This window comes from Pelophylax lessonae (assembly GCF_965119305.1).
Source record: "Pelophylax lessonae genome assembly, chromosome: 2".
NCBI classification, from domain to species: domain Eukaryota; kingdom Metazoa; phylum Chordata; class Amphibia; order Anura; family Ranidae; genus Pelophylax; species Pelophylax lessonae.
This window is the reverse complement of record NC_138769.1, coordinates 735703738-735729902: the sequence shown is the minus strand read 5'-3', so window position 1 is coordinate 735729902 and position 26165 is coordinate 735703738. Positions and strand designations below refer to the sequence as shown.

General features: G+C 44.3%; 2 protein-coding genes across 2 annotated transcripts in view; both read left to right on the top strand.

Moving 5' to 3' along the window:
* Nucleotides 1-2494, top strand: part of LOC309548346 (uncharacterized protein) — a 93058-nt gene extending 90564 nt beyond the window's left edge. The window contains exons 5-6 of the mRNA XM_082248283.1: nucleotides 853-1085; nucleotides 1200-2494. Coding sequence (XP_082104409.1) covers nucleotides 853-1085; nucleotides 1200-2455 — 1489 coding nt within the window. The 3' untranslated portion in view covers nucleotides 2456-2494. The remainder of the gene's footprint in view (nucleotides 1-852; nucleotides 1086-1199) is intronic.
* The window catches only part of LOC309547170 (uncharacterized protein), a 121971-nt gene extending 119399 nt beyond the window's left edge, over nucleotides 1-2572 (top strand). Inside the window, exon 2 of the mRNA XM_082246958.1 lies at nucleotides 2516-2572. The gene's annotated coding sequence lies outside the window, so the exon portion shown is untranslated. The remainder of the gene's footprint in view (nucleotides 1-2515) is intronic.
* Nucleotides 2573-26165: the final 23593 nt, after the last annotated feature.

The window sequence follows — 26165 nt, the reverse complement described above, 5'->3', positions numbered from 1 at the left end:
AGTGTGAAATGTAGTTCCAAAACATCTGGGGTGCCAAGGTTCCCCATCACTGTGCTAGAGGAAAAGAGAAATCTGTATTTCAGCTTAGCTGAAACACAAGATCTCACTCTTCCTCTGTGACAGAACAGCCGTCTACTTTGTTAACCTAGAAAGACGGCCATTTTGTTATTCTCCTGCACGATCGCGGTTGACCGGCAGCCATCACGGTTGGCTCCCGCTGTGTCAAATCACAGGTGTTCCGGTGACCCTGAAAACCCCTGCACTAAATTACGTACCTATATGTGATTGTGTGCAGCCGGGCCGCCCTGGATCAGAAGTGACGTTAGGACATCGCTCCGGTCATCTAAGGCCATAGATGATCTGGTCTTTGGTAGCCTCTGTGAGCACTGTTGGATCGTTACTCGGGTGCACCGGTGAAAACAGTAAGCCCATGAAACACCGGCGGGATGGAGGTACATCCGCTAAAAGATCCGGCGGTGAATGAGCCACTTTGACTGCTTTCATGAGAAAGCCAGCTAAAAAAATAACAGGGTTATGGCTGATAGCTTCAACTATAACCCCGGTAAACCACTTGCACACCGCAATGTGTATATATACTGTGTGTGTGTGTGTGTGTGTGTGTATATATATATATATATATATATATATATATATATATATATATATATATATAGTATGTACTGTGGTTGGCAAGTGGCTAAATGCAATAAAAAATTTTAGCAAATTCTCACAAAGCTGGAATAGAAAGATGTAAATGTGTATTTCTACACATAATGAGGGTTAATGGAAAGAAGGCAATTTTACTATAGCCAAACATTATACTTTATTTTTTATTTTTTTATCTCTGTACAGGTGGATTCATGAACTAAGTTTTTGGTCAAGTTGGTCCTCAATAAAAGCAACAACTGGTCACAAGCCATATGGGTGTTCTGAGAGACTGAATGGTTTTACTACAGTTAGCTGGATGATTCACACTGCCCACACGCCATATCCATGTTCTAAATTTCATGATTGTTTTATATGTTCTTCAGCATTGATCCAACCTCAGAGGACAACAGGAGTGAAGTCAATTCAGGGCTCTGGAAGTAAAAATGGCTTTCAATCAAACCCAAGAGAGATGCTTTATCCTGTTTGGATTGTAATAAATGTTTTACAGCAAAATCAGATGAAACTAAATACCAGATTGTAACACATTGAAGGGAATCCATATCTGGGTTCTGAATGTGACATGGCATTTACAATGCAACCAAACCTTGGAGGTGAGAGGACTTATTGGTGTACTCAATGTGACAAAACTTTTACACAGAAGTCAAACCTCATCCGACACGAGAGGGTTCATGCAGGGGAGAAGCCATTTCAGTGTTCTGAATGTGACAAAGCTTTTTTATTGAAGTCAGATCTTGATAGACATAGAATGGTTCACATTGGAGCAAAACCATTTCGGTGTTCTGAATGCGGCAAAGCTTTTACACAGAAGTCACAGCTTAACCGACACCAAAGAGTTCACACTGGAGAGAAGCCCTATCAATGTTCTGAATGTAACAAAGCTTTTATAGAGAAGGCAAATCTTATTATACACCTGAGGGAACATACTGGAGAAGAGCCATTTCAGTGTTCTGAATGCAACAAAGCTTTCACAGTGAAGTCTAAGCTCCTGAGACACGAGAGGATCCACACGGGAGTGAAGCCATTTCATTGTTCGGAATGTGATAAATATTTTACATTGAAGGCCAACCTTATCAGACACGAGAGGTTTCACACTGGAGAGAAGCCATACAAGTGTTCTGAATGTGACAAAGCTTTTACAGGGAAGGCACAACTTATCCTACATGAGAGAAACCACACTGGAGAGAAGCCGTATCCGTGCCTTGAATGTGGCAAAGCTTTTAAAATGAAGTCCGATCTTGTCAATCACCAGAGGGTTCACACTGGAGAGAAGCCGTATCGGTGTCCAGATTGTGAGAAAGCTTTTACACGGAGGTCGAACCTTGTCAGACACCAGAAGGTTCACACAGGAGAGAAACCATTTCAGTGTTCTGAATGTGGTAAAGCTTCTGTAGTGATTTCAGATCTTATCAGACATAGGACAGTTCACACTGGTGCAAAACCATATATAGAGAAGCCTTTTAAATGTTCTGAATGCAACCAGGCATTTACAGAGAAGGCAAAGCTTATCATGCACCAGATGGTTCACACTGAAGGTGGGCCATTTCAGTGTTATGAATGTGACAAGTCTTTTACACAGAAGTCTAACCTTATCAGACACGTGAGGGTGCACACGGGAGAGAGGCCATATCACTGTTCTGAATGTGATAAAGCTTTTACAGTAAAATCAAACCTTATTAGACACCTGAAGGTTCACGCTGGAAGTAAATGGTGTTCTGAATTGGACGAAACTTATCAGGCACCAGAGGATTTATTGTCTTCAACAGTAGCTGAAATAAGGAAACTCTAGAAGGGGGGTATTAAAGGGGCAGCAGCTATGCCACTATAAAAGAGTCAATCTGGTGGAAAGGTACAATGATACTTTGAATAACAAACTTGCTACAATTCATGAACAATCAGGAATCTAAAAGATGGATGCATTGAGTTGAGTGTTTATGTCCAAACACCTAAGGAGCAATGGGATATTTTAACTTTTGAAATTATTTTTGGATGTGTAGCAATGACTGAACTGTGTTTTTCTCATTGATCCTCCTCTCCTCTCCTCTTTTCTTTCTTTTTGCTTATAAAGCGTTGACTGAACATGTAATTTGTTTGGATCATAAACTAACTGATCTGGGTTCCAAAGTGTTTTCTTTTTTCCAGATCCCAAGCTAATATTTTATTAAGGGGTTCTAAAGGCAAAAGGAATTTTTTCATCTTAATGCATTCTATACCTTAAAACATAAAAACCTGTTGTGTGTGCAGCAGCTTCCCAATTCCTTACCTGAGCCCCATCTTGATCCGGCAATAATGCAGGAGACCCTTGGCTGTCCAGGACTCTCCCTCCTGATTGGCCGAGACACAGTAGCGTGCGTCATTGGCTCCTGCTGCTGTCAATCAAAGTCAGTAAGCCAATGAGGAGAGAGAAGTGTCTTGTTGGGGGGGGGGGGGACTCGGCAGGAGGGAGGGGCCAGAAGTGTCCGTAAGAGACAGAGGAAGAGTACGATCTGGGCTGCTCTGTGCAAAACCATGACAAAGAGCAGGTAAGTATAACATATTGGTTATTTTTAAACAAAAAAAAAAAAAAAAAAACCTTTAATATCACTTTTACTCACTGGGGTAATAGGCAAGTGACATTTTGCCAAGTCTCTCCAGCCAAGTTTGAGGGCTCCAAGTGAGGCTGGCCATACACTACTCAAAATTTGGCTGCAATCTCCCCCACTGTACTATTGTGTTCTGGCAGGGAGACTGGGACAAGACCCCCATCTCCCACCCCCCCCCCCACCAGGACACAGTCAATGGCTGTGAGCACCGATCAGAGGGTCTTGGGGAGATGTGGACTTGAATCCAAAGTAACATTACTCCAAGGGTCTCCGCAGCATACACCCCACAAAGTGCAGTGTTCCCTCACAAGCCAGGGCCCATAGTCAGTAGATAAGAGGCTAGCCTGCAGTCCCCTTCAAAAGACCCTGTCCTGAGTGAGTTTGTCACATTTCTCCACTTTCGGAAGGAGACTTAAGCCCCATACACACGATCAGATTATCGAACGATCTGTCGTCCGTTTTTTGTGGCATGCTAGTTTGATGTGGAAAGTGAAGAGGTTATTTTCATACGAATTTTCCCGTACGACAGAATTCTACTTCAGAAGTGATGTCATGTGTTGGATTGCTTTGTATGTGTTCTTTCGTCTCTGAGCATGCCTAGTCTTGCTCTTAAGATTTTTTTCCGTCGAAAACTGTACTAATGAGACTAAAATCGGACGTTGTGTTGACGGACGACAAAGATTTTATAGCCTGCATATCAGGATTTTGTCAGCCGAAAAGTCGGAGTCGGCTGTCAAAAACACCATACTAACAATCCGAAAATCGGAAGATCGTTTGTCAGACGAAATTTCCCTTCAGATTTTCTTATCGTGTGTACGGGCCTTTACACAGGAGGAGACCCCAGATGGGTTTATTTCAAAGTTAGCAAAAAAGTGGTCACCTCCCCCACCTATAACTGGTCTTAACAGTAAGGAGCACTGAAAGGGCAAACGCAGATCAAAGAAGCAAAGGGATTTCCAGTCACTACTTACCAACCAGCCAGCGACCAACCAAATTAACCTGTCTAACAGTATGCGTTAAAATCAGGGGTTTAGTTGCACACATTTGCAAATACATGCGTAAGCTGCAGGCCACGGCAAGGCACCTTGATATCTGCAGACCCTAACTCTACCTTCAAAGAGTCTCTACAATTGTAGCACATGCATTCTGATGAGATAGTTGGAGGACAGGTGACTGGAGGGAGCCCACCCCTCCTTAAAGGCGCAGGGTCACACTGAACACCCAGCACATTGCACAATGGCAGCAAAGGTGTCAGTGTGTTGCCTGACCAATATAAATGATATAGCAAAAAAGTGGTCACCTCCCCCACCTATAACTGGTCTTAACAGTAAGGAGCATTGTCCAATCTGCTGGGTGTTCAGTGTGACCCTGCACCTTTAAGGAGGGGTGGGCTCCCTCCAGTCACCTGTCCTCCAACTATCTCATCAGAATGCATGTGCTCCAATTGTGGAGACTCTTTGATTATACTGGCCCTTCTCCCTGGAGTTCTTTCAGCCACTGGAGAGAACACAGGATGGCTAGGATCACTTCATCATGATGTTGGGGATCTGGGCCGACTGCCCAGCATCTTTGGGGTATACAGGTGGAGACTGTAGTCCCATCCACTGTCTCAGGAAAGCCATTCTTTGTTAGTTGAGGGCAGAGGCCAGCAGCACTCTGCTCTGTTGCCAGCTCTTCTGCTGGGTTGGTGTCATTCTGGGGCACCATCTGCTGCTGGGAAGGGGAGTCGGCTGATCTTCCTTACCCTCATCTGGCTGTTGGGTTAACCTTTCTCTGGTACTGTCTCCCAGGGGCACATATCCTGGCTGGGGAGGAAGACAGTTTCCTCTGCTCTGACTGACTGTTGGGGAGGGAGGATGACAACCTCCTCTCCCTTCTCCCCCTGGATCCTTAACTGCTGCTGGGGAGTGACCGTAACCTTCTCGCCCTGCACCTCCGGAACTGCTGCAGGTGTGGGTGCAGATGAGCAAAGCACACTGTTACTGTGCCACATTGCCGACTCTTCAGCTAGGATTTCTGGACTGTCAGCTGGTAATTCTGGATATTCCCAGGCAAAGGGAGCCCAGCCCTGGCGCTGAGCAGAGTCTAGCAGCCATCTGTAGGTGATCTCCAGCTCCTATTTCTGAACGGCCAGAAACTCCATATCTTCCAGTGCCCCCAGAACACTTCCCGAGATGTTCAGGATCTCTTCTCTGTAATCCATAAATTCCACTAACCGTCACTCCAGATCACTCCCAAAGTTAGGGTCCCCTGACAGCTTCCCATACGACAGTCCCAGGCCGCTGTAGCCAAAGCCTTTCAGTGGGCTGTCATCCGCTATCCAAGGGCATGCTTGGGATACATGCCACTGGAGAGGTCTATAGCTCTCTTTCAAATGCATCTCTGCCCAGACCAGCCTGTTTAACTCAGCTGTCTGCTCCTTGTTTGGTTTATCTCCAAAAAACAACACCCGCAATCCATACTGTGACCAGTGCTTTGCCTGGATGGAGGGGAGGACTTTTGCCTGGTGTCACTTCTTACGGGCTAGCATTTCCTTCCAGAGTTCCAAGTGGATTGAATCATACCATCCCAGCAGGACTTGCTCTGACACTGGTCCCCTGTGCTGTATCCGCATCTCCTGAAACCTCCTTCCGAATTCCTCTTCCATGGCGGCTGGTATCTGTACCTCTCCTATTCTGCTATTCGGACCTTGGATCCCAGTGGAGGTTTGGATGTCCCAGACTGCAGGAAGCATCCCACTGCTTGCCACCAATGTAACGGAACCACAACTGCAACCCCACAATGGTGCTTGTGTGCTTCCGTCAGAATACTGCTCCCTTCAGTCTTGAATATAGATATCAGATATTCTAGCCGCCCCCATACAAAACTAGCTGAGAGTAGCTTGTATAAGATCTGGAACAATTATTGAACAACCTCACACCAAATATATACCCCACCAGGTGAGATGCCTGATTACATTATCATAAGCAGATGAAATTGCGTACAGAAATGTAATTAACATATCAAAGGAACAATCAACACAAACAGTATTCTACTTTCCCACTGACAACTAATAGATGACAGTAATTGAGATAATTAACTAGCAGACTTGCCGTCATCAAGCTAATGAAGTACAATACACATTATTATAAGTGTAAACACATCCCCACTGTAGACAATAGGTGAGTTAATCAGCACAATCAACAATGTGTGGAAGACAGGTGGTTGGGCTGATGACATTAGCATTTGCCATGAGTCAAACTGTGCGGAGAAGTCCCCTATTGGCAATAGGCAACTAGGCCTTTAACATGTTGCCTAGGCCTAGGGTCTGCGGGTCTTGGGTAGATGTGGACTTGAATCCAAAGTAACATTACTCCAAAGGTCCCCCCAACATACACCCCACAAAGAGCAGTGTTCCCTCACAAGCCAGGGCCCATAGTCAGTAGGCAAGAGGCTAGCCTGCAGTCCCCTCTAAAAGCCCCTGTCCTGAGTGAGTTTGTCACACCAACCTTCACAGGAGCTGTCTTCTGGTTTAAATTTCTGTGTATGCACAGTTCACTATCTGCTCTGTTTCAGAAGCACTGACCACAGAGAGACTACGACAAAAGAGAGACAGCTTTCATGCACGGAGGTATGAATCAGAGAGAGCTCCCTCCTGTGATAGTGGGGGCAAGCAGTAATGGGAACATCTTAGCACCATCCTAGAAACAAAGCAGCATGTGAAGATGCCATCACTTTGAGTTTTTTTGGCCAGGCTTTCAGAGGTTCATAAAGGGCCAACACTTATAGCAAGGCCAATATTCAACTTTAGCCAAAGCTGCACAGCAGTTTATCTACAGGCATTATTTACCTGCTAAGGCAAATTTTTGGTAAAGGTGAACTAACCAACCACTTGCCGACCGCCGCAAGTACATATACTGCGGTGGTCAGCCCCTCACAGGCAAAGTGACGTATGTGTACGTCACTAGCCTGTGAGGCTCTGGGGAGCGAGCATGCGCTGCCGGAGGCGCGCTCCCGCTCGGTCATGGACGCGCGTGTGACCGGCGGACCCGATGTCCGCCGGGCACTCATGATCGTCCGTGAGAGAGGGAGAAAGGCAGGCGGCTAATGTAAACAAGCCACCTGTCATTCTCCCCTGTGTAGGAATAGTGATCATACGGTTCTACTATGTAGGACCATTGATCACTGTTCCTACAGCTCAAGCCACAGCCAATCACAGTTAGAATCACGCCCCCTAGGGACACACACCACCCCTCCCTCTCAAAAAAAAGTTAACCCCTTCACTACCAGTGTCATTTTACAGTAACAGTGCATATGTATAGCACTGATTACTGTAGAAATTTCACTGGTAACCCCAAAAGTGTCAAAAATGTCAGTCAAGGGTCCGATCTGTCCGCCCCAATGTCGTAGTTCCACAAAATAAAATGGCAGATCGCCGCCATTACGCGTTAAAAAAAAAAACAACAAAAATGACAAAAATCTTTCCCTTTGTTAGTAAACGCGATAACTTTTGCGCAAACCAATCAAAATACGCTTTTTGCTATTTTTTTTACCAAACATATGTAGCATAAAACAAATTGGCCGAAAATGTTAAAACATTTTGATTTTTACATTTTTTTTGGGGGGAATTTCATATAAAAATATGTGAAAAATATTGTTATTTTTGCAAAATTGACGCTCTTTTTTTGTTTATAGCGCATGATCAAAAAATCGCACAGGTGATCAAATACCACCAAAAGAAAGCTCTGTTTGTGGGAAAATAAAGGACGTCAAATTCGTTTAGGTACAGCGTCGCACGGCCGCGCAATTGTCCGTTAAAGTCACACAGTGCCGAATCGCAAAATACCCCCTGGTCAGGAAGGGGGTAAAATCTTCCGGGGCTTAAGTGGTTAAAGCATAACTATGGATGTGAAAAAGTAGGAGTGCACGTAGAGAGCTTACAGAGATAAATTACAGGGAACTGACGTGTGGGGTGTTAATTGGGGGAATTTTGATATACAAAAGCAATGTGTCAGGGATGGGAGTTAAGTCCAGGAAGGTGCAGGACAATCTGATTGTACAGCCAAAGAAAATTGGCTGGATTATGAGAAGGAAATATGGCCCAGGAAAGAATCACAGTGATAGCAATCCAGTAATCTAAGGTGTAAGAGTTAATCACTTAACAACCTATATATATATATATATAATATAATTCCACACTTCCGGGTAGGGCGTGCAATACTTCTGCTGTGATAAGTTACAGTAGAAGCCCATCACCGGCTGCCAGCCAATGGCTATCCGCCAGCACCTGCCGATCATTGGGAAGAGAGGCTGGATGGAGCTCTGTCTATGTAAACAAGGCACAGGTCCGTTCTGACAGCGGGGGTGTGATGGATTTTCCTTCCCTACAAAGCAGGGAAAGAAAATCCATCACATCCCTCAAAAAGTACACATAAACACTGGCTAGGCACTTGTTGAACCCTTTGATCGCCCTAGATGTTCCTCCTCTTCCCAGCCAGTGTCATTAGTACAGTGACAGTGCATATTTTTAGCACTGATCACTGTATTCATGTTACTGGTTCCCACAATGTGTCAGTTAGTGTTCAATTGTTCTCCGCAACATCGCAGTCCCACTATAAGTTGCTGTTCACCTCCATTACTAGCATAAAAAAAATAAAAGAATTCCAGTTTATATCCCATAGTTTGTAGACGCTATAACTTTTGCACAAACCAATCATTACACACTTTATGGGATTTTTCTTTTTTTACCAAATATATGTAGCAGAATACATATTATGAAGAAATTCAAAAATTTTTTTTTTTTTTAATTACTGGATAGGTTTTATAGTAGAAAGTAAAAAAATATTGTGTTTTTTTTAATTTATTTATTTATTTTTTTGAGAATTGCCGGTCATTTTTGTGCAAAAAATAAAAAACCACATTGGTGATCAAATACCACCAAAAGAAAGCTCTTTTTGTGGGAAAAAAGGACTTAATTTTTTTTTTTTTTTGGGTACAGCATTGCATGACTGCACAATTGTCAGTGAAAGTAAAGCAGTGCCGTATCACAAAAAATGGCCTAGTTATGAAGGGGGGGGGGGGGGGTAAATCTTCAGCCGGTCAAGTGTTTAACCCAGCAGGCTTCAGAAGGCCATCTTTTGCAACAGCGAGGATTCATTTTAGTAGGGAAGGGACTAAAAGCCTTAGCTACACACAAGGAAGAACCACAAGTTCCAGCCAACCCCAGCAGAGCACTACAGGGAAGAGCTACAGCAAACATTGGCATTACACAACAGTGAGGAACTAAAATTCTCAACAGACCTTGGAAGTACATGACAGGGAGGGCACTATAAATATCTGCAGTAATCAATGAGCTAAAGAGTCAAGGTTAATAAAAAACTCATGCTTCCGCACATGCTGTTCCTTTAAATGCACAGACAGAGCCCGGCCAAAGCAGAGACCTCCAGTCTGCCAGTCAGTCTGAAGAGCAAGTGATTGGCCCTTAAAATGGTTCTGAGTGGTGAGGGCTCAAGGGGCAAAGGGGGGGCATGCACAGGCCTTTTCCTAATGGGAGCACATCTCCTTGAGTTTATGGTTTTTGTACTCTGCAGGCTGCAGTGGTGGGAACATGGGGCTGTGCACTTGGGCACTGGTAGCTATCTTGGTGCTTGAGCTTCGGGAACCTCACTGTCTGAGCACAGCAGGGGTACTTTAACCTACTGACAAGATCCTAGATAAGGGTCTGGTATAGTAATGAAGGACTCCTACACAAAAAAAGGTTGTGGGATTCCCCTATAATTCATACCATGCCATTAAGTTGACCCCCAAATTCTACATCTATGCATATTATGGGGGAATCCTTTACAAAAATCAAGAAAAAAAGCATGCTGAAAAATATGAAAAGAAGAGCTGAGACAGCTCTCCATGAGGATTGATGATAGGATGGCTTTTGTTGTTCTTCCCATTGAGGTGTTCACTGCTATTCCATCAAGATTATACTTGCTTGGATTTGAAAACCTTATGGTCCCCTCCTAGCAACCTGACGCCTTAATCCAAAGGGGTTTTTTCTTTGGCATTTTACTCAAAGATTAGCAATTAAGAACTATATGATCTCCACTCAAAGGGGACTAAAGTCTATATATTTTCCTATCCATCTCCCACTTGGTTTTTGGGTATCTGGGTGGTATTCCTCTATGCCCGCCCTGGGACCAGTGGCGGCTGGTGCTCAAAATTTTTTTGGGGAGGCGCAAACAGAAAAATGTAATAGGCATTGCTTTGCGGCAAAAAACACTGTAAAAAATTGCATGACTTTGAGGTCGCAAAAGTGTGAAAGGGGCCTTCAGTAATTTAGGTATAGTGTGCCCCCTTTCAATGCAGAGTGACCAGCGTGCCCCCTTTCAATGCAGAGTGACCAGCGTACCCCCTTTCAATGCAGAGTGACCAGCGTGCCCCCTTTCAATGCAGAGAGACCAGCGTGCCCCCTTTCAATGTACAGTGACCAGCGTGCCCCCTTTCAATGCACAGTGACCAGCGTGCCCCCTTTCAATGCACAGTGACCAGCGTGCCCCCTTTCAATGCACAGTGACCAGCGTGCCCCCTTTCAATGCACAGTGACCAGCATACATGCCCCCGTCAATGCAGAGACCAGAGTACATGCCCCCTTCAATGCAGTGACCAGCGCACATGCCCCCTTCAATGTAGTGACCAGCTTACATGCCCCCTTCAATGCAGTGACCAGCATACATGCCCCCTTCAATGTAGTGACCAGCATATATGCCCCCTTCAATGCAGTGACCAGCGTACATGCCCCCTTCAATGTAGTGACCAGCATACATGCTCCCTTCAATGTAGTGGCCAGTGTACATGCCCCCTTCAATGTAGTGACCAGCATACATGCCCCCTTCAATGCAGTGACCAGCGTACATGCCCCCTTCAATGCAGTGACCAGCATACATGCCCCCTTCAATGTAGTGACCAGCATACATGCCCCCTTCAATGTAGTGACCAGCGTACATGCCCCCTTCAATGTAGTGACCAGCATACATGCCCCCTTCAATGTAGTGACCAGCGTACATGCCCCCTTCAATCTTGTGCACTTACCTGGATCATCAGCAGCAGCGGCGGCAGTGGCTGCGCGGCTTCTACTCAGCCCCTCTGGCGCGTCTCCTCGGGTCCTCCCACTCCCGCCTCCTCCTCGGCCAATGGCATGGGGTTTGCCTTGCGGCCAATCAGGAATCAGGTATTAGACCCGCTCCCTGATTGGCCGGGAGGAGGATCCGTGTGACAATAGCGAATTTTAATTCGCTATTGTCACACAATGGGTGGAGTCGGGGCGCACTGCTCTGCGTCTCGGGTCCACCCTTTGCATCGCACGTTTAGAGCCTTTGGCTCTAATCAGGTGATGCAAAAAAAAAAAAATCCCCATTGAACTCCATGCGTCCGGCGCCCCTGCATGCAGATTAGGGGGCCAGACGCATGGACAGGGGGGGCGGCGCCCCTGCGCCCCCAACACACCGGCCGCCACTGCCTGGGACCCCCCTTTTTTGGTCATTAGATCTAGATGTGGTTGTCCACCTCAATTGTAAACAGTTATATACATTGATTTCTTTGTGGCTGGCTGCAACACTGTTTACATTTTTTAACCTTTGTGCAAATACCCCTGAGGAAGCCACAAGGCGAAACGCATTGGTAGGGATCCGTCCCCTTGAGTCCAGCCATGTGGCTCACTTGGTTGATGGTCATTGGGGCGGTACCCCTAAGCTTCCCCTATTTCTTGAAAGAGGGGGGCTGCACAATGGGTTAATCAATTTATTCTATGTAATTTTTTATGATATGTATTGCTCTTATACTTCAATATTTCTATCAATGAAAAAATTATTTTAACCTTTATTTAATAAAACGTATTACATTTTATACAGTTGTAATTTATTAGTACCTGACGGGGGAGTTCAATAGCAATAAAGTCCCGGCTTTTCTTCTTTTCATATTTTTCACTGAATATTTTTTGGGATGTGGTATTGACAGGATTGGCTTTGGCATTTTTCTTCTTTGCCAAAAAAAGCATGCTGTTCCTTTAATTGCACAGACAGAGCCCGGCCAGAGCACAGGCCTCCAGTCTGCCAGTTAGTCTAAAGCCCCGTACACACGTACCGATGGTCGGCTTACAAATGTTCCTCTTTTCTCCCCGGGATGTCGGTGTCTGCTGAAAAGTGCAAAGACAGCACAAGGACAGCACAAGAATTTTGTCCGCCGACTGCAGAAGTGATGTCATGTAATGGTTAACTTTCCCTGTGTTTTCTATTTTCTGAGCATGCCCAGTCTTGCAAATCTGCGGTCTGTCGGCCGAATTGTGTACTGACAGGCGAACAATCGTCCGTTCTGGTGTCGGCATACAAATATTTTCATGTTTGCAAGAAAGACTTTTGTCCGCGGATTGTGCGCAGACATCTGTCGGAGGCACCATACTAACACGCGTACAATCGGCAGATCCTTCGTCCACCGACGTTTGTATGCCGACGATCGGTACGTGTGTACGGGCCTTAAGGAACACGTTATTGGCTTTTAAAATGGTTCGGAGTGGTGAGGGCTCAAGGGGGAAGGAGGGGGCATGCACAGGCTGTTTCCTAATGAGAGCATGTCTCCTTGAGATTGTGGTTTTTGTACTCCGGAGACTGCAGTGGTGGGAACATGGGGCTGTGCTCTCGGGCACTGGCAGCTATCTTGGTGCTTGAGCTTCGGGAACCTCGCTGTCTGAGCACAGCAGGGGTACTGTGACCTACTGACAAGATCTTAGATAAGGATCTGGTATAGTAATGAGGGACCTCTACTCAAAAAAAGGTTGTGGAGTTCCCCCGTAATTCATACCATGCTATTCAGGTTGGGTATAACTTTTAGGGGGATGCCTTACAAAAAAAACAGTAAGAGTTGACCCCCAATTTCTATATCTATAAATTTTATGGGGGAATCTTTTACAAAAATCAAGGGGGAAAAAAAAACGTGCGGTCCCCTGCAAAATTCCATACCAGACCCTTATACAAGCATGCAGCCTGGGAGGTCAGGAAAGGGGGGAAGAGCGTATGCCTCCCTCATAAATCATACTAAGCCACATGCCTTCAACATGGGGGTCACATGTTAATGGTGTACAAGAGAAATGGCCACACACCAAGCGATGGCTCACTATGAAAGGCTTTATTGAACAAGGATGCAAGGTACAGCAAAATGGATGGCAGACATGTTTCACACGACTCACAGCGTGCTTGTTCACTACAACAACTGCAACAGAAGATTCGATTTAAATATTTGAGCTACAGGTGTGGCCACTCACTTAATTGGAGAGTCTGTTGCTTCCATTCTGCTACATCAAACAATCAGATAAAAGCAACATAGCATTTGACAATACATATAGCAGGCACATAATTGCATTTAACATATACCCATAAATGAGTACAATATGATATCTTACCAATATTGCACAGATATGAGAACAAACAAATCAAAAATCACTTATTGTGACAAAAGGAATTTGTTTGAAAAAATGTATGTATAAATAAAATATGTGTGCATGTAGAACAAAATGGAAAAATAGTGTCTTGTGAATATATGATTACAGAAAAAAGAAAGAGGAAAAAAAAAAAGTGAATTTAATATAGACTATAAAAATAAAGTGAAATGCAATGATAAAATATAAAGTATAATCATCCTAATGCAAAAATATAAATATCTAATCCTGAAAATATTTTCGATTTTTCATTTGAAACATTATACTAACATGTCTATTAAAGTCCGCCTTTACTTTTTGGATGTACTTGAGTATCTATTATCCCACAATTTCTTTGTCTTTAATGGGGAGTATTATTTACAAAAAATGTGGGGCAGCGATGGGCACCAAATTTTCGCCCTCCCTAGCAAATCTATATATGGGGTGGTGGGAACGCTCCCACATATTTGGTATCAACAACCCATTTAGAAAACACATTAAATTTTTCTATCTCTATATAGATGACCTGCTGTTCATTGTAGATGGCCATATAAGGGACATAGAAAGTTTTCTTGATTATCTAAATATGAATGATGTTAACCTTAAATTCACTGGCACACAACTAGTTATTAAAAAACATATTGCAACAATTTACACACGCTAATGCACATACCTTTTCTACCTATTGGGGGTGGAAAAGGGGGTTGGAAATGAAAGTAAAAATAAAACAGGAAAACAAAGGCAAAAATATAAAGATAATAAAAACTTACCCTGACCACCACATTTAGCTCTGAATTTGGAGATATTAACCACTTAAGCCCCGGAGGATTTGGCTGCTCAAAGACCAGGGCCTATTTTGCGATTTGGCACTGCGTGACTTTAATGGACAATTGCGCGGTCGTGCAAAGCTGTACCTAAACGAAATTGACGTCATTTTTTTCCCACAAATAGAGCTTTCTTTTGGTGGTATTTGATCACCTGTGCGATTTTTATTTTTTTGCGCTATAAACAAAAAAATAGCGACAATTTTGAAAAAATAACAATATTTTTCACATTTTCTTATATGAAATTCAAAAAAAAAAAAAAGGTAAAAATCTAAATTTTTTAACATTTTAAGCCAATCTTTTTTCTGCTACATATTTTTGGTAAAAAAAAATTGCAATAAGTGTATTTTGATTGGTTTGCGCAAAAGTTATTGCGTTTAATAACTACGGGAAAGATTTATGTCATTTTTATTTTTATTTTTTTTAACGAGTAATGGCGGCGATCTGTGATTTCTTTTTTTGCGGGACTGCGACATTGCGGCGGACAGATCGGACCCCTGACTGACATTTTTGACACTTTTGGGAGTACCAGTGACATTACTACAGTAATCAGTGCTATACATATGCACTGTTACTGTAAAAATGACACTGGCAGGGAAGGGGTTAACTTTATTGGTGATCAGTGGGTTAAATGTATGCCTAGGGGCGTGATTCTAACTGTGGGGGGGCGTGGCTTGTGATGTAACCACAGAGACATACGATCCTACATAGCAGGATCGTATAGTCTCTGCCTTTACATCAGGGAGAATGACAGTTGGCTGTGTTTACATCAGCCGCCTGCCTTTCTCCCTCTCCAGCGGGAGATCGCGAGTGGCCGGCGGACATCGGAGCCCCTGGTCACTCTCGCGGGGATGCCTGTGAACGAATGGGGGCAGGAGCGTGCCTCCGGCTGCGCGCGCTCGCCCCCTACAGGTTTCTGGGCGAGCAACGTCACTTTGCCCAAGAGGGGCTGACCGCCTCAGTAAATGTACTTGCGGCGGTCGGCAAGTGGTTAAAAATATAATCAAAAGACATCTACCTATTTTGTTTGAGGACAGTGTGTGCGCATCTCTATTACAGGATGGCATTAACATTGTCCCCAAACGAGCTTCCACATTGGGAAGCTCTTTATCGCCAAGTTTTTTTCAATTCATCTGTACGGCAATCCACCACTTGGTTGCACTTCAAGGGAAATTTCCAATGTGGCAGTAGGGATTGCTCTTGTTGTGGACACATTATAAAAGGCGATGTAGTTCAGTCACACACCAATAATAAAGAACATAAAATTAGATATTTTTATAATTGTAACACTACATATGTCATATATGTTGTAACGTGCAAAGTTTGTCATGTACAATATATTGGACGCATGATTAGACGCCTGGAAGACCGATTTTATGAACATCTATTTAGCATTTCTAAAAATCGTTCTGCAAATGTGGCTCGACATTTCAATGACCACCATGGAGGTGATACGTCTGTGGTGGGTGTACAGATTTTAGAGAAAATCCATTCACCGGAAAGGAGGAGATTTGTTTAAATTATTATGCAAACGGGAGGTGTTTTGGATATTTTTCTTTAAAACAAGGATTCCCTATGGTTTAAATCATGAATGGGATGTTACACACTACTATGAATAGACTATCATTAATAAGATATATGGACACACTCTCCTTACAATGCGATTTGACACAACCAATTCGGCAACCAGAACCGGCCAAAATGCAATGGGACAGGAAATGGGCTTTAAAAGCCCGTGATTGGACCAGAACCATCAGTAAAAGCCAGTTGAGGGGACAGGAGAATGCTAGGAATGTCATTGGAGTGACTAGGGGGTCCAGAGGCCAATCATTAGTGAATACGCCCCCCAGTATATAAGATAGCCCCGCCAAATTCCTAGCATTGTAATACAGGGACGTGGAAGAGAGTGGAAGCAGTTCTATTACTTCTGCTTCAAAGTGTCATTTAGCAATTATTAGTGTGAGGAAAGGGATATCTAGTGTAATTCGGGTACTATTTTCCACTATAGTTAGATTTAATAATCTAGTTTCTGTAGGGAAAGTGCTAAGTGTAAGGGGACCGTAGTGTAGTGTAGGGTGAACTGACACTGACTTCTATGGCAGGGTGACAAAACCCTTCCATGTCAGGGCGACCGCTATAGAGAAAAGATCGTTTCTCTTAGAACACTTATAGAACAGCGATATGGCTTCGCCCCTGTCATCCTGCTTTTTGCTGCAGGCGTTTATAGGGCTTTTTTGAGGACATGTTTGGAGTCAGGCATGACATCTGAACTTCTGTGTAGGGGTATATATACACACATCCATGTATCTATATATACACATACACATATATAGGTGTGAAAGTAGCAGAAACCTATGCTTGCGCTAATGAAATAATTAACACCCATATGGCTTCTCTGCTATAACACCTATATGTGTGTATGTGTATAAATACATATAAAAAAAAACACCTGCTGCAAAAACACACCTGGGCATTTTTGTAGCTGGCGTTTCTTTGGGCATTTTTTGGGCGTCTTTGGAGGCAGGCATAACATCTGAATTTCTGTGTAGGGGTATATATACACACACACTTATATGTATTTATACACATACACACATATAGGTGTTATAGCAGAGAAGCCATATGGGTGTTAATTATTTCATTAGCGCAAGCATAGGTTTCTGCTACTTTCACACCTATATATGTGTATGTGTATATATACATACATGTGTGTGTCTATATATACCCCTACACAGAAGTTCTGATGTTATGCCTGCCTCCAAAGACCCCCAAAAAATGCCCAAAAGAACACCAGCTACAAAACCGGCAAGGTGTGAAAATAGCGGAGCCACTATCCTGTTCTATATTAATTCTAATACAAACAAACTTTTTTTTTTCTGGTTCTGGACATGCTACAGAGCTGAAACTTCAACGGTACACTTTTTAGACCCCCCAGACACTAAATCCAAAGAAATCTCATTTTTTTTTTCAATAATTTTTTCAATAATTGGCTCTCTTTCAAAAATGACAATTTTTAAGAACTTTTTTTTGTGTGATTAATAGTCCCTGGGGCATGACCCAGAACCCTAGGCACTTTTTAGGGGCATTTATTGGGTTTTAGGGCTTCAAAATGGTGTTTTTTGATTCCAGAAGTTCGGGCCCCATTGATTTCAATGGGGTTCTGGAATCCGAACCGAACTTTTAAAAAATTCAGGTGTTCTGGTCGAACCAAACTTTTTAAAAGTTCGATCATCCCTATTTATTAGATCTAACTATGGTTTTACCAGTATTTGATACATATATGTTGGTTTCATTTTAAATATGATTATTTCATGTGCTATTTGGACACTTTCGTTTTATTCACTTAATATTTTCAGGATTAGATATTTATATTTTTGTATTAGGATGATTATAGTTTATATTTTATCATCACATTTCACTTTATTTTTATAGTCTATATTAAATTCACTCTTTTTTTTTTTTCCTCTTTCTTTTTTCTGTAATCATACATTCACAAGACACTATTTTTTTCTACATGCACACATTTTATTTGTTATATACTTACATTTTTTCAAATTCCTTTTGTCACAATAAGTGATTTTTGATTTGTTTGTTCTCATATCTGTGCAATATTGGTTAGATATCATATTGTACTCATTTATGGGTATATGTTAAATACAAATATGTGCCTGCTATATGTATTGTCAAATGCTATGTTGCTTTTCCTGACAGTCTCCATGGCAGCCTACGTGTGGGTTAACCCCGCCTCCTCTCCAATGGTATAGGACTCTCTATAAATTTCAGCTTGCAGGCACAGCCAGTGTTCCTTTTTTGTCCTCCTCCAAGGACCCTATTTGGATTATTTCCTGTTGGATTTTGGTCGGCTTACCTCAGAATGAAAGTCGGTGGTGTCTATGTCCAGGGCCCAGCCACGGGCGGGTGAGTGACATTCAAAAATCCCCTTTGGCTGATAACTGTGCGGTGCTTCGGATGTCCGACGGATATCCTGACAGGGTCTGAAGATTTGTCTTCCTCCATGGCAGCGTATTTGTTATATTTGTGTGTCTCAAACTTACTTTCCTTGCTATCCCTGGTGGCCTAATGGCGGCTGGAACGCTCCTTGCGTTCCAGCCATCTCCTTCCTGCTCCCCTCCGCTCAGTCCGGCGGACGCATGCGCTGTGTGGTAATGGAGCTCCACTCTCTGCCTGCGCATGCGGTGTGCAGGGAGGGGGGAGCGGTTGGATGCATATTAAGATGACACCTGAGTGTTCCTTATTACTTTGTAGTGATCCGTTGTATGCTCTCTATTTCCTTGTCAGTTTTGGTTTTGCCTGAAACATGGATCCTGCTTCACCGCCCCCTTGTGGCCAGCCCTCTCACAACAGGTGAATGCTGGTACATTCTAGGGGGAGATGAAGGGAGGGATGCTGGCTCATGATTCATGGCTAAATCCTGTGTCTCCCTGGATTTCTCTTTCTCCCAGCTCTTCCAGGTCTGGTCAAGAAAGAGACCCTGTCAGGCCACGAAGAGAATCATCTTCAAGGTCAAGACGCCGTGAGTCTCCATCAGAGAGCAGGCATGAAAGGAGATGCTCAAATTCCTCCTCCAGACACCGCATACACCGCCACAGTAGCCATACGGCCCAGAGAGCCTGCTGGGGTTGTGGGGCGCATGTCCCGGAGGACAAGTCCCTTTGCGAGCCCTGTTTTACTCGTGCATCTGGTGAGAGAGAGTCTGAAGATCAGAGATTGGAATCCCTGGTGAAACGGATTGTCCAACAATCCATGAAGGAATGGGGTGCTAGTCCCACACCTTGGCCTGCTACTCCCAGCTCTCCTGCTGAGGCTCCTGAAGAGCAAGGTCCCTCTCAACCAAGCTTCACATCCGGCAAATCCTCAGAAAGTGATTCGGAAGAAGAGGAAGGTGCAGTTGGGGGCTTTGATTTCGCCCTTGTTTCACCTCTCATAAGAGCAGTCAAAGAGGCTCTGAAATGGGAAGATCCCATTACCCCACAAACGAAACAGAGAAGGTTTTTCAAACCCCTGGGGAAAGAGCGGCTAAACTTTCCGCTCCTTTCAGAATTAAAGGATGTCATTCTGGAAGAATGGAGTAAAGGGGATATAAAGACCTCCTTATCCTCCAAATTGGCTAAGTTGTATCCCTTTAAACCAGAAGAGGTCAGTCATCTGGAATCGGCTCCTCTGGTCGATGCCGCAGTCTCCAGACTAGCAAAACATGTTACCCTACCGCTGGACGATGCGGTTTCCTTTAAAGACCCTCTGGACAGGAAAATGGATCTAGATTTAAAGAGGATCTATATCACGGCCAGCGCCGCTTGTAAACCTGTGCTAGCATTAGCAGCTATGTCTAAGGCCATGGAAACCTGGGTTTCTGATGTCGAACTGAAATTAAGGAGTGTCTCTGAAGATGCAGTAGAAAATTCTCCTGTTCAGGAACTGAAGTTAGCTTCTGTATTTCTTGGAGAAGCATCCATTGATGTGTTACGTCTCTTATTCAGATCCATGTTGGCTTCTGTCACAGCCAAACGGGCCCTGTGGTTGCGCCCCTGGCTGGCAGACCCAGCCTCCAAGCAGGCTTGGTGCAAAATCCCTTTTGAAGGATCTTCTTTATACGGGAACAAATTGGATAATGCAATTACTAAAGTGACAGGTGGAAAGTCAGGTTTCCTTCCCCAAGATAGGCGCCTCTTTGGCCCTAAGAAGCAGCAACCAAGAAAGCAGTTTGCAGAGCGTTCAAGAGATGCCCGCTCATACAGGCCTGGGCGAGATTATAGGAGAAATTGGAAAGAAAGCCAAGCATCCTCTCGTAACCCGGTCAGAGGCTCAGCACCTTCCGGGCAAGAATCCTCAAAGTCTTTTTGAGATTGGGCCCGTTCAGACATGCCAGGTGGGGGCACGCCTGCTCCACTTTCAGCGTGTCTGGGCGGCCTCGATCTCAGACTTCTGGACCATCAAGACAGTGTCCATAGGACACACATGGACTTTCTCGACAGATCCCGTTTCCAGGTTCATTCCCACTCGCTTGCCTTCTCAAGACGAGAAAAGAAGTGTTTTGCTCGACTATGTAAGCACTTCGTGGCTCAGGGCGCAATAGTTCCGATGCCCGTGCAGGAAAGATTCCAAGGCGTATATTCGCCCCTCTTTCTAGTACAGAAAAAGAATGGATCTTGGCGCCCTGTGATAGATCTCACCTATCTCAACATATCTCAACAGGTTCATAAAGAACGAAAAGTTCAAAATGGAGACCTTATCTACCATTCAAAAAGCAGTGCTTCCAGGAGACTGGCTAGTATCAATAGATCTCAGACGCGTATTTCCACGTGCCTATAGCAGTGAACTTCCACAAGTACCTTCGTTTCGCGATAGAACATCAACACTTCCAGTTCATCTGCCTTCCTTTTGGCCTATCCACATCCCCAAGAGTGTTTTCCAAGGTCCTTCTGGCTGTGGTAGCTCTAATCAGAACAAAAGGTGTACGTCTACATCACTACTTAGACGATCTTCTACTGTTATCACAAAACAGGGATCAACTTTTGTCCCACAGGGACCTGGTCACCACAACTCTCATGGAGTTCGGATGGTTGTTGAATCTACAAAATGTCATCTGGAGCCCTCTCAACATCTGGTCTATCTAGGGGCTCAATTCAACACCGTTCAGAATACTCTCTCTGCCTCTAGAGAAAATCCCGGTAGTCCGAGAGAGGATCCTTCTAGCTCTCTCCTCCTATTTTCTGACGGCATCCCAGTGTCTCAAGATCATCGGCACTATGGTCTCAACGGCCCCTATGGTCAAGTGGGCACTGTGGCGAATGCGGCCCTTTCAAAGGGGCTTTCTTCTGCAGTGGAATCCGGAGGAACGCGAGCAGTGTATCTTTATTTCCCACAGCATGAGAAGCAGCTTATTATGGTGGCTCCAACACAAGAACCTGCTCAATTGCCATTCTCTAGTTCCCATCACTTGGGTCATCATTACAACCGACGCCAGCAACTCTGGTTGGGGAGCCCATTGCATGGCAGAAGTGGCTCAAGGGAAATGGCCTCCACAAGCCCACTCTCTAGTCTCCAACATCCTGGAGCTCCGTGCGGCTTTTCTAGTTCTTCAAGCTTTCCACCACCTAATAGAAGGCAAATCCGTGCTTCTTCGAATGGACAACACCACGGCAGTGGCTTATGTGAAGAGACAGGGCGGAACCAAAAGTCTCTCCCTTCTTCAAGAGGTAGACCCAATCATGACATGGGCCCAAGCCCATCTGTCCAACATCTCGGCGGCCTACATTCCGGGGCCACAGAATGTCCAGGCAGATTTCCTCTCCAGAGTCCAGTTGAATCACAACGAGTGGTCTCTCCACATCGACTCATTCAAGTGCATTCTGTCACTAGGGGTCTCACCCGAAGTAGACCTGTTTGCATCTCCATGCAACCACAAGCTGGACCGGTACTTCACATGCAGCAGGTGTCACCAATCCTGCGGGACAGATGCTCTGACCGACAGATGGGAATTCAGCAGGGCATATGCTTTTCCCCCGTTTCCCATCATCCTGAGATTTCTTCAGAGACTCCAATCAGAAGATGTGGAGATCGTCATGGTGGCTCCTTATTGGCCAAACAGGCCCTGGTTCCCACTTCTCCTGCAGCTCAGTTATCGGAGCCCGATTCCCCTGCCACTCAAACCCGACCTTCTCTCGCAGGGAACAACATTACACCCCTGCCCTGCTCTGCTCAGGCTAACGGTCTTGTTCTTGAGAGGGAGAGGTTGGAGTCACTCGGATGCCCTCCTGGGGCAATCCCTACCTTAATGAACTCCAGAAGACCTAGCGCGAACAGAGTTTACTGCAGAGTCTGGTCTAGATTCTTAGAATTCACGTACCCGGAGGGTAATCCTTCCTCGAATTTTGGAGTTCAAGAAGTTCTGAAGTTCCTTCAAGCAGGACTGGATAAATCTTTCTCAGTTGGGACTCTCAGGGTGCAAATATCAGCCTTATCGGTGTTCTCAGGGTTTCCCTGGGCCAAGCATGTACTCATACAGCAATTTTTCAAAGGTGCGGTCAGACTCAGACCTCAGAGGAAGCCAAGATTTCCAAAATGGGACCTTCCTCTTGTCCTTAACGTCCTTTCAAGAACTAGTTTGACGGACTCCATCAGAGAACTTACCATTAAGACAGCCTTTTTAGTGGCAATCACTTCAGCCAAAAGGGTTTCTGAGATCAGTTCCCTTGGTCATAAAGAACCTTTCCTCACGTTCTTTCCGGATCGAGTAGTCCTAATTCCGATGCTCAATTCCAATCCGAAGGTATCATCGTTTTTTTCATGAAAACCAGGAGATTGTGCTTCCTACCTTTCGATCTTCCGAGGATGATGAACCTCATCCCTTGGATGTAGGGAAGACTTTAATGGAATATCTTCAGTCAACATCTTCTTTCAGACAATCGGATAAACTCTTCGTCCTATTCTCAGGCAAAAATAGAGGAAAGCGGGCCTCGTCAAGGTCCATTGCAGCCTGGATTGTGTCTGCTATTCAACGAGCTTACTGTGTAGAGGGTTTGGCTCCTCCGGAGGCGGTGACAGCCCACTCAACGAGAAGCATCTCAACGTCCTGGGCGGCTTCACATCATGTTGCACCAGAAGTAGTCTGCAGAGCGGCTTCCTGGTCTTCTGTAAATACGTTTATGACACATTATTGTGTGGAGCCAGCCTCCTTATCTTCAGTTAATTTTGGCTTGACTGTTTTGTCTGCTAATAATTTGAAGTAAAATTTGATTTGAAACATTCCCACCCGTGTGGTTTGGGCTAGTTATTTCCCACACGTAGGCTGCAATGGAGACTGTCAGGAAAACGGAAAATTCCTATCATACTTACCGTAATTTTCCTTTCCTGATGGTCTCCATGGCAGCCGGAGGTCCCACCCTCTGGTCTTGGATTTGGCTAAGATATGGAACACTGGCTGTGCCTGCAAGCTGAAATTTATAGAGGGGGGTCCTATACCATTGGAGAGGAGGCGGGGTTAAGACACACGTAGGCTGCCATGGAGACCATCAGGAAAGGAAAATTACGGTAAGTATGATAGGAATTTTCCGTTTTATCTGATTGTTTGATGTAGCAGAATGGAAGCAACAGACTCTCCAATTAAGTGAGTGGCCACACCTGTAGCTCAAATATTTAAATTGGATTTTCTGTTGCAGTTGTTGTAGTGAACAAGCACACTGTGAGTCGTGTGAAACATGTCTACCATCCATTTTGCTGTACCTTGCATCCTTTGTTTAATAAAGTCTTTCATCGCTTGGTGTGCGGCCATTTCTCTTTCATCCTGTTTGCGGTGGCGATCCAAGGTCTTGCACCCATGGCTGGCTGTGAAGTTCCAACTGCCTAAACGGTGTACATCTCTTTCTACATGTTAATGGTGACCAGGGCTTCTTCTCCTCAATCCTGGTCTGGTAGTTGTGGGGTTCCGTGGGAAGGTTCTGGCAATCTGGATGCCACCTTTGAAAATAAGGAGACACGCAGATACTGCCCCCACCCCATGTGAATCAGTAATGGAAATGGAAAGTGTAACTAAATAAACAGAGACAGTCTTTGACAAGTCCTTTATTTAACCACTTTACCACCGGAGGATTTTGCTGTCTTACGTCCAGGCCACTTTTTGCGATTCGGCACTGTGCGATTTAACTAACAATTGCGCAGTCATGCAATGACGTACCCAAACGAAATTTACGTCCCTTTTTCCCCACAAACAGAGCTTTCTTTTGGTGGCATTTGATCATCTCTACGATTTTTACTTTTTGCGATATTAATAAAAAAATGCGACAATTTTGAAAAAATAACAATATTTTTCTACTTTGACAGTTAAAAAATATCCAATATATTAAATTTTTGTCATATATTTAGGCCAAAATGTATTTAGCTACATGTCTTTGACAAAAAAATTCTCAATGAGTGTATTTTTAACCACTTTAAGAACGGAAGATTTTACCCCCTTAATGACCAGGCCCTATTTTGCGATTCACACGTGATTTTAACTGACAATTGCGCGGTGGTGCGACGCTGTACCCAAATGAAATTGATGTCCTTTTTTCCCACAAACAGAGCTTTCTTTTGGTAGTATTTTATCACCTGTGTGATTTTTACTTTTTGCGCTATAAACAAAAAAAGAGCGACAATTTTGAAAAAATAACAGTATTTTTCAAATTTTTTTTATATGAAATTCCCCCCAAAAAAATGTAAAAATCAAAATTTATCATTTTTGGCCAATTTGTTTTCTGCTACATATTTTTGGTAAAAAAAAATATCACAATAAGCGTATTATGATTGGTTTGCACAAAAGTTATTGCGTTTACTAACTAAGGGAAAGATTTCTGTCATTTTTGGTGGTTTTTTTTAACGAGTAATGGCGGCGATCTGCGATTTTGTTTGCGGGACTGCGACATTGCGGCGGACAGATCGGACCCTTGACTGACATTTTTGACACTTTTGAGGGTTCCAGTGACATTACTACAGTAATCAGTGCTATAAATATGCACTGTTACTGTAAAAATGACACTGGCAGGGAAGGGGTTAATTTTATTGGAGAGGGAGGGGTTAATGTATGCCTGGTGCTTACTGACATGTGTGGGGGGAGGTGACTGAGTGACACAGGGACAGATCGCAGGTTCAGCTATGCTGAACCCTGCAATCTGTCCCTGCCTGTCACTTAGGAGATCCGCCCGCTTTGTTTACACAAGCGGGCGGATCTCCACACTCGATTCCCCGACGATCGGGGAAGAGCGGCGGTGATTGCCACTGCTCCACCCCTGGCCCGACTCCCGCTGTGAGTGAATACAGCAGGAACGCCGCCCACAAGGGGAGGAGTCCAGCGACGTAGGTCTACGTCGCTGGACGATAACGAGCCACATTGCCACAGTAGCAGCAATGTGAGCGGTCGTAAAGTGGTTAAAAAAAAACCCCACAATGCACATTCATGATGCACGATACCTGGCAAAAGCAAAAATCCGACGATAGACACTTGCTGAATAACCGCTGCCTGGAGCTCTCATCGGCAATAAATAGAAATGGATGGAAATAGTGGTGACATTATTGGCCAAATGTGATCATATGGCCATATTTAGACAATGATGTCACCTCCCTGTTCCTACCCCTTTGATTACATGGCTAGGGACTCCTGGTCATGTATGTGAATTTGGCAGGTGATATTGGTGTCTGGTAAGGATGAAATGGATGCAAGCACCCACACTTTGCTTAAAGCCCAACTCCGAGCAAAATGTTTTTATGCTTTTTTTTTTTTTTTCTCCGCATGCAGTGGGGGCTGAGTGAGGAGAGGAGAGCCCAAAACTGGCAAATCCCCACAGGGGACATCTACACTGATAAACAGGGCACTGACCATCCGTGTCCTGATTATCAGTGCAGCCCCAATAGTGCTTACAAATTCTGCCAATCCGTACCCATCAGTGCTGCCAATCTGCCCATCCCCATCCGTGTTGTCAATCAGTACCCATCACAATCAGTGCTGCCAATCAATACCCATCAGTGCAGCCTCATCAGCGCACATCAGTGAAGGGGAAAAATTACTTAGTTAGAAAATTTTATAACAGAAACTAAGACATTTTTTTTTTTCCAAAATGTGTCTTTTTTTCATTTGTTTAGAAAATAATGAAAAACAGTGGTGAT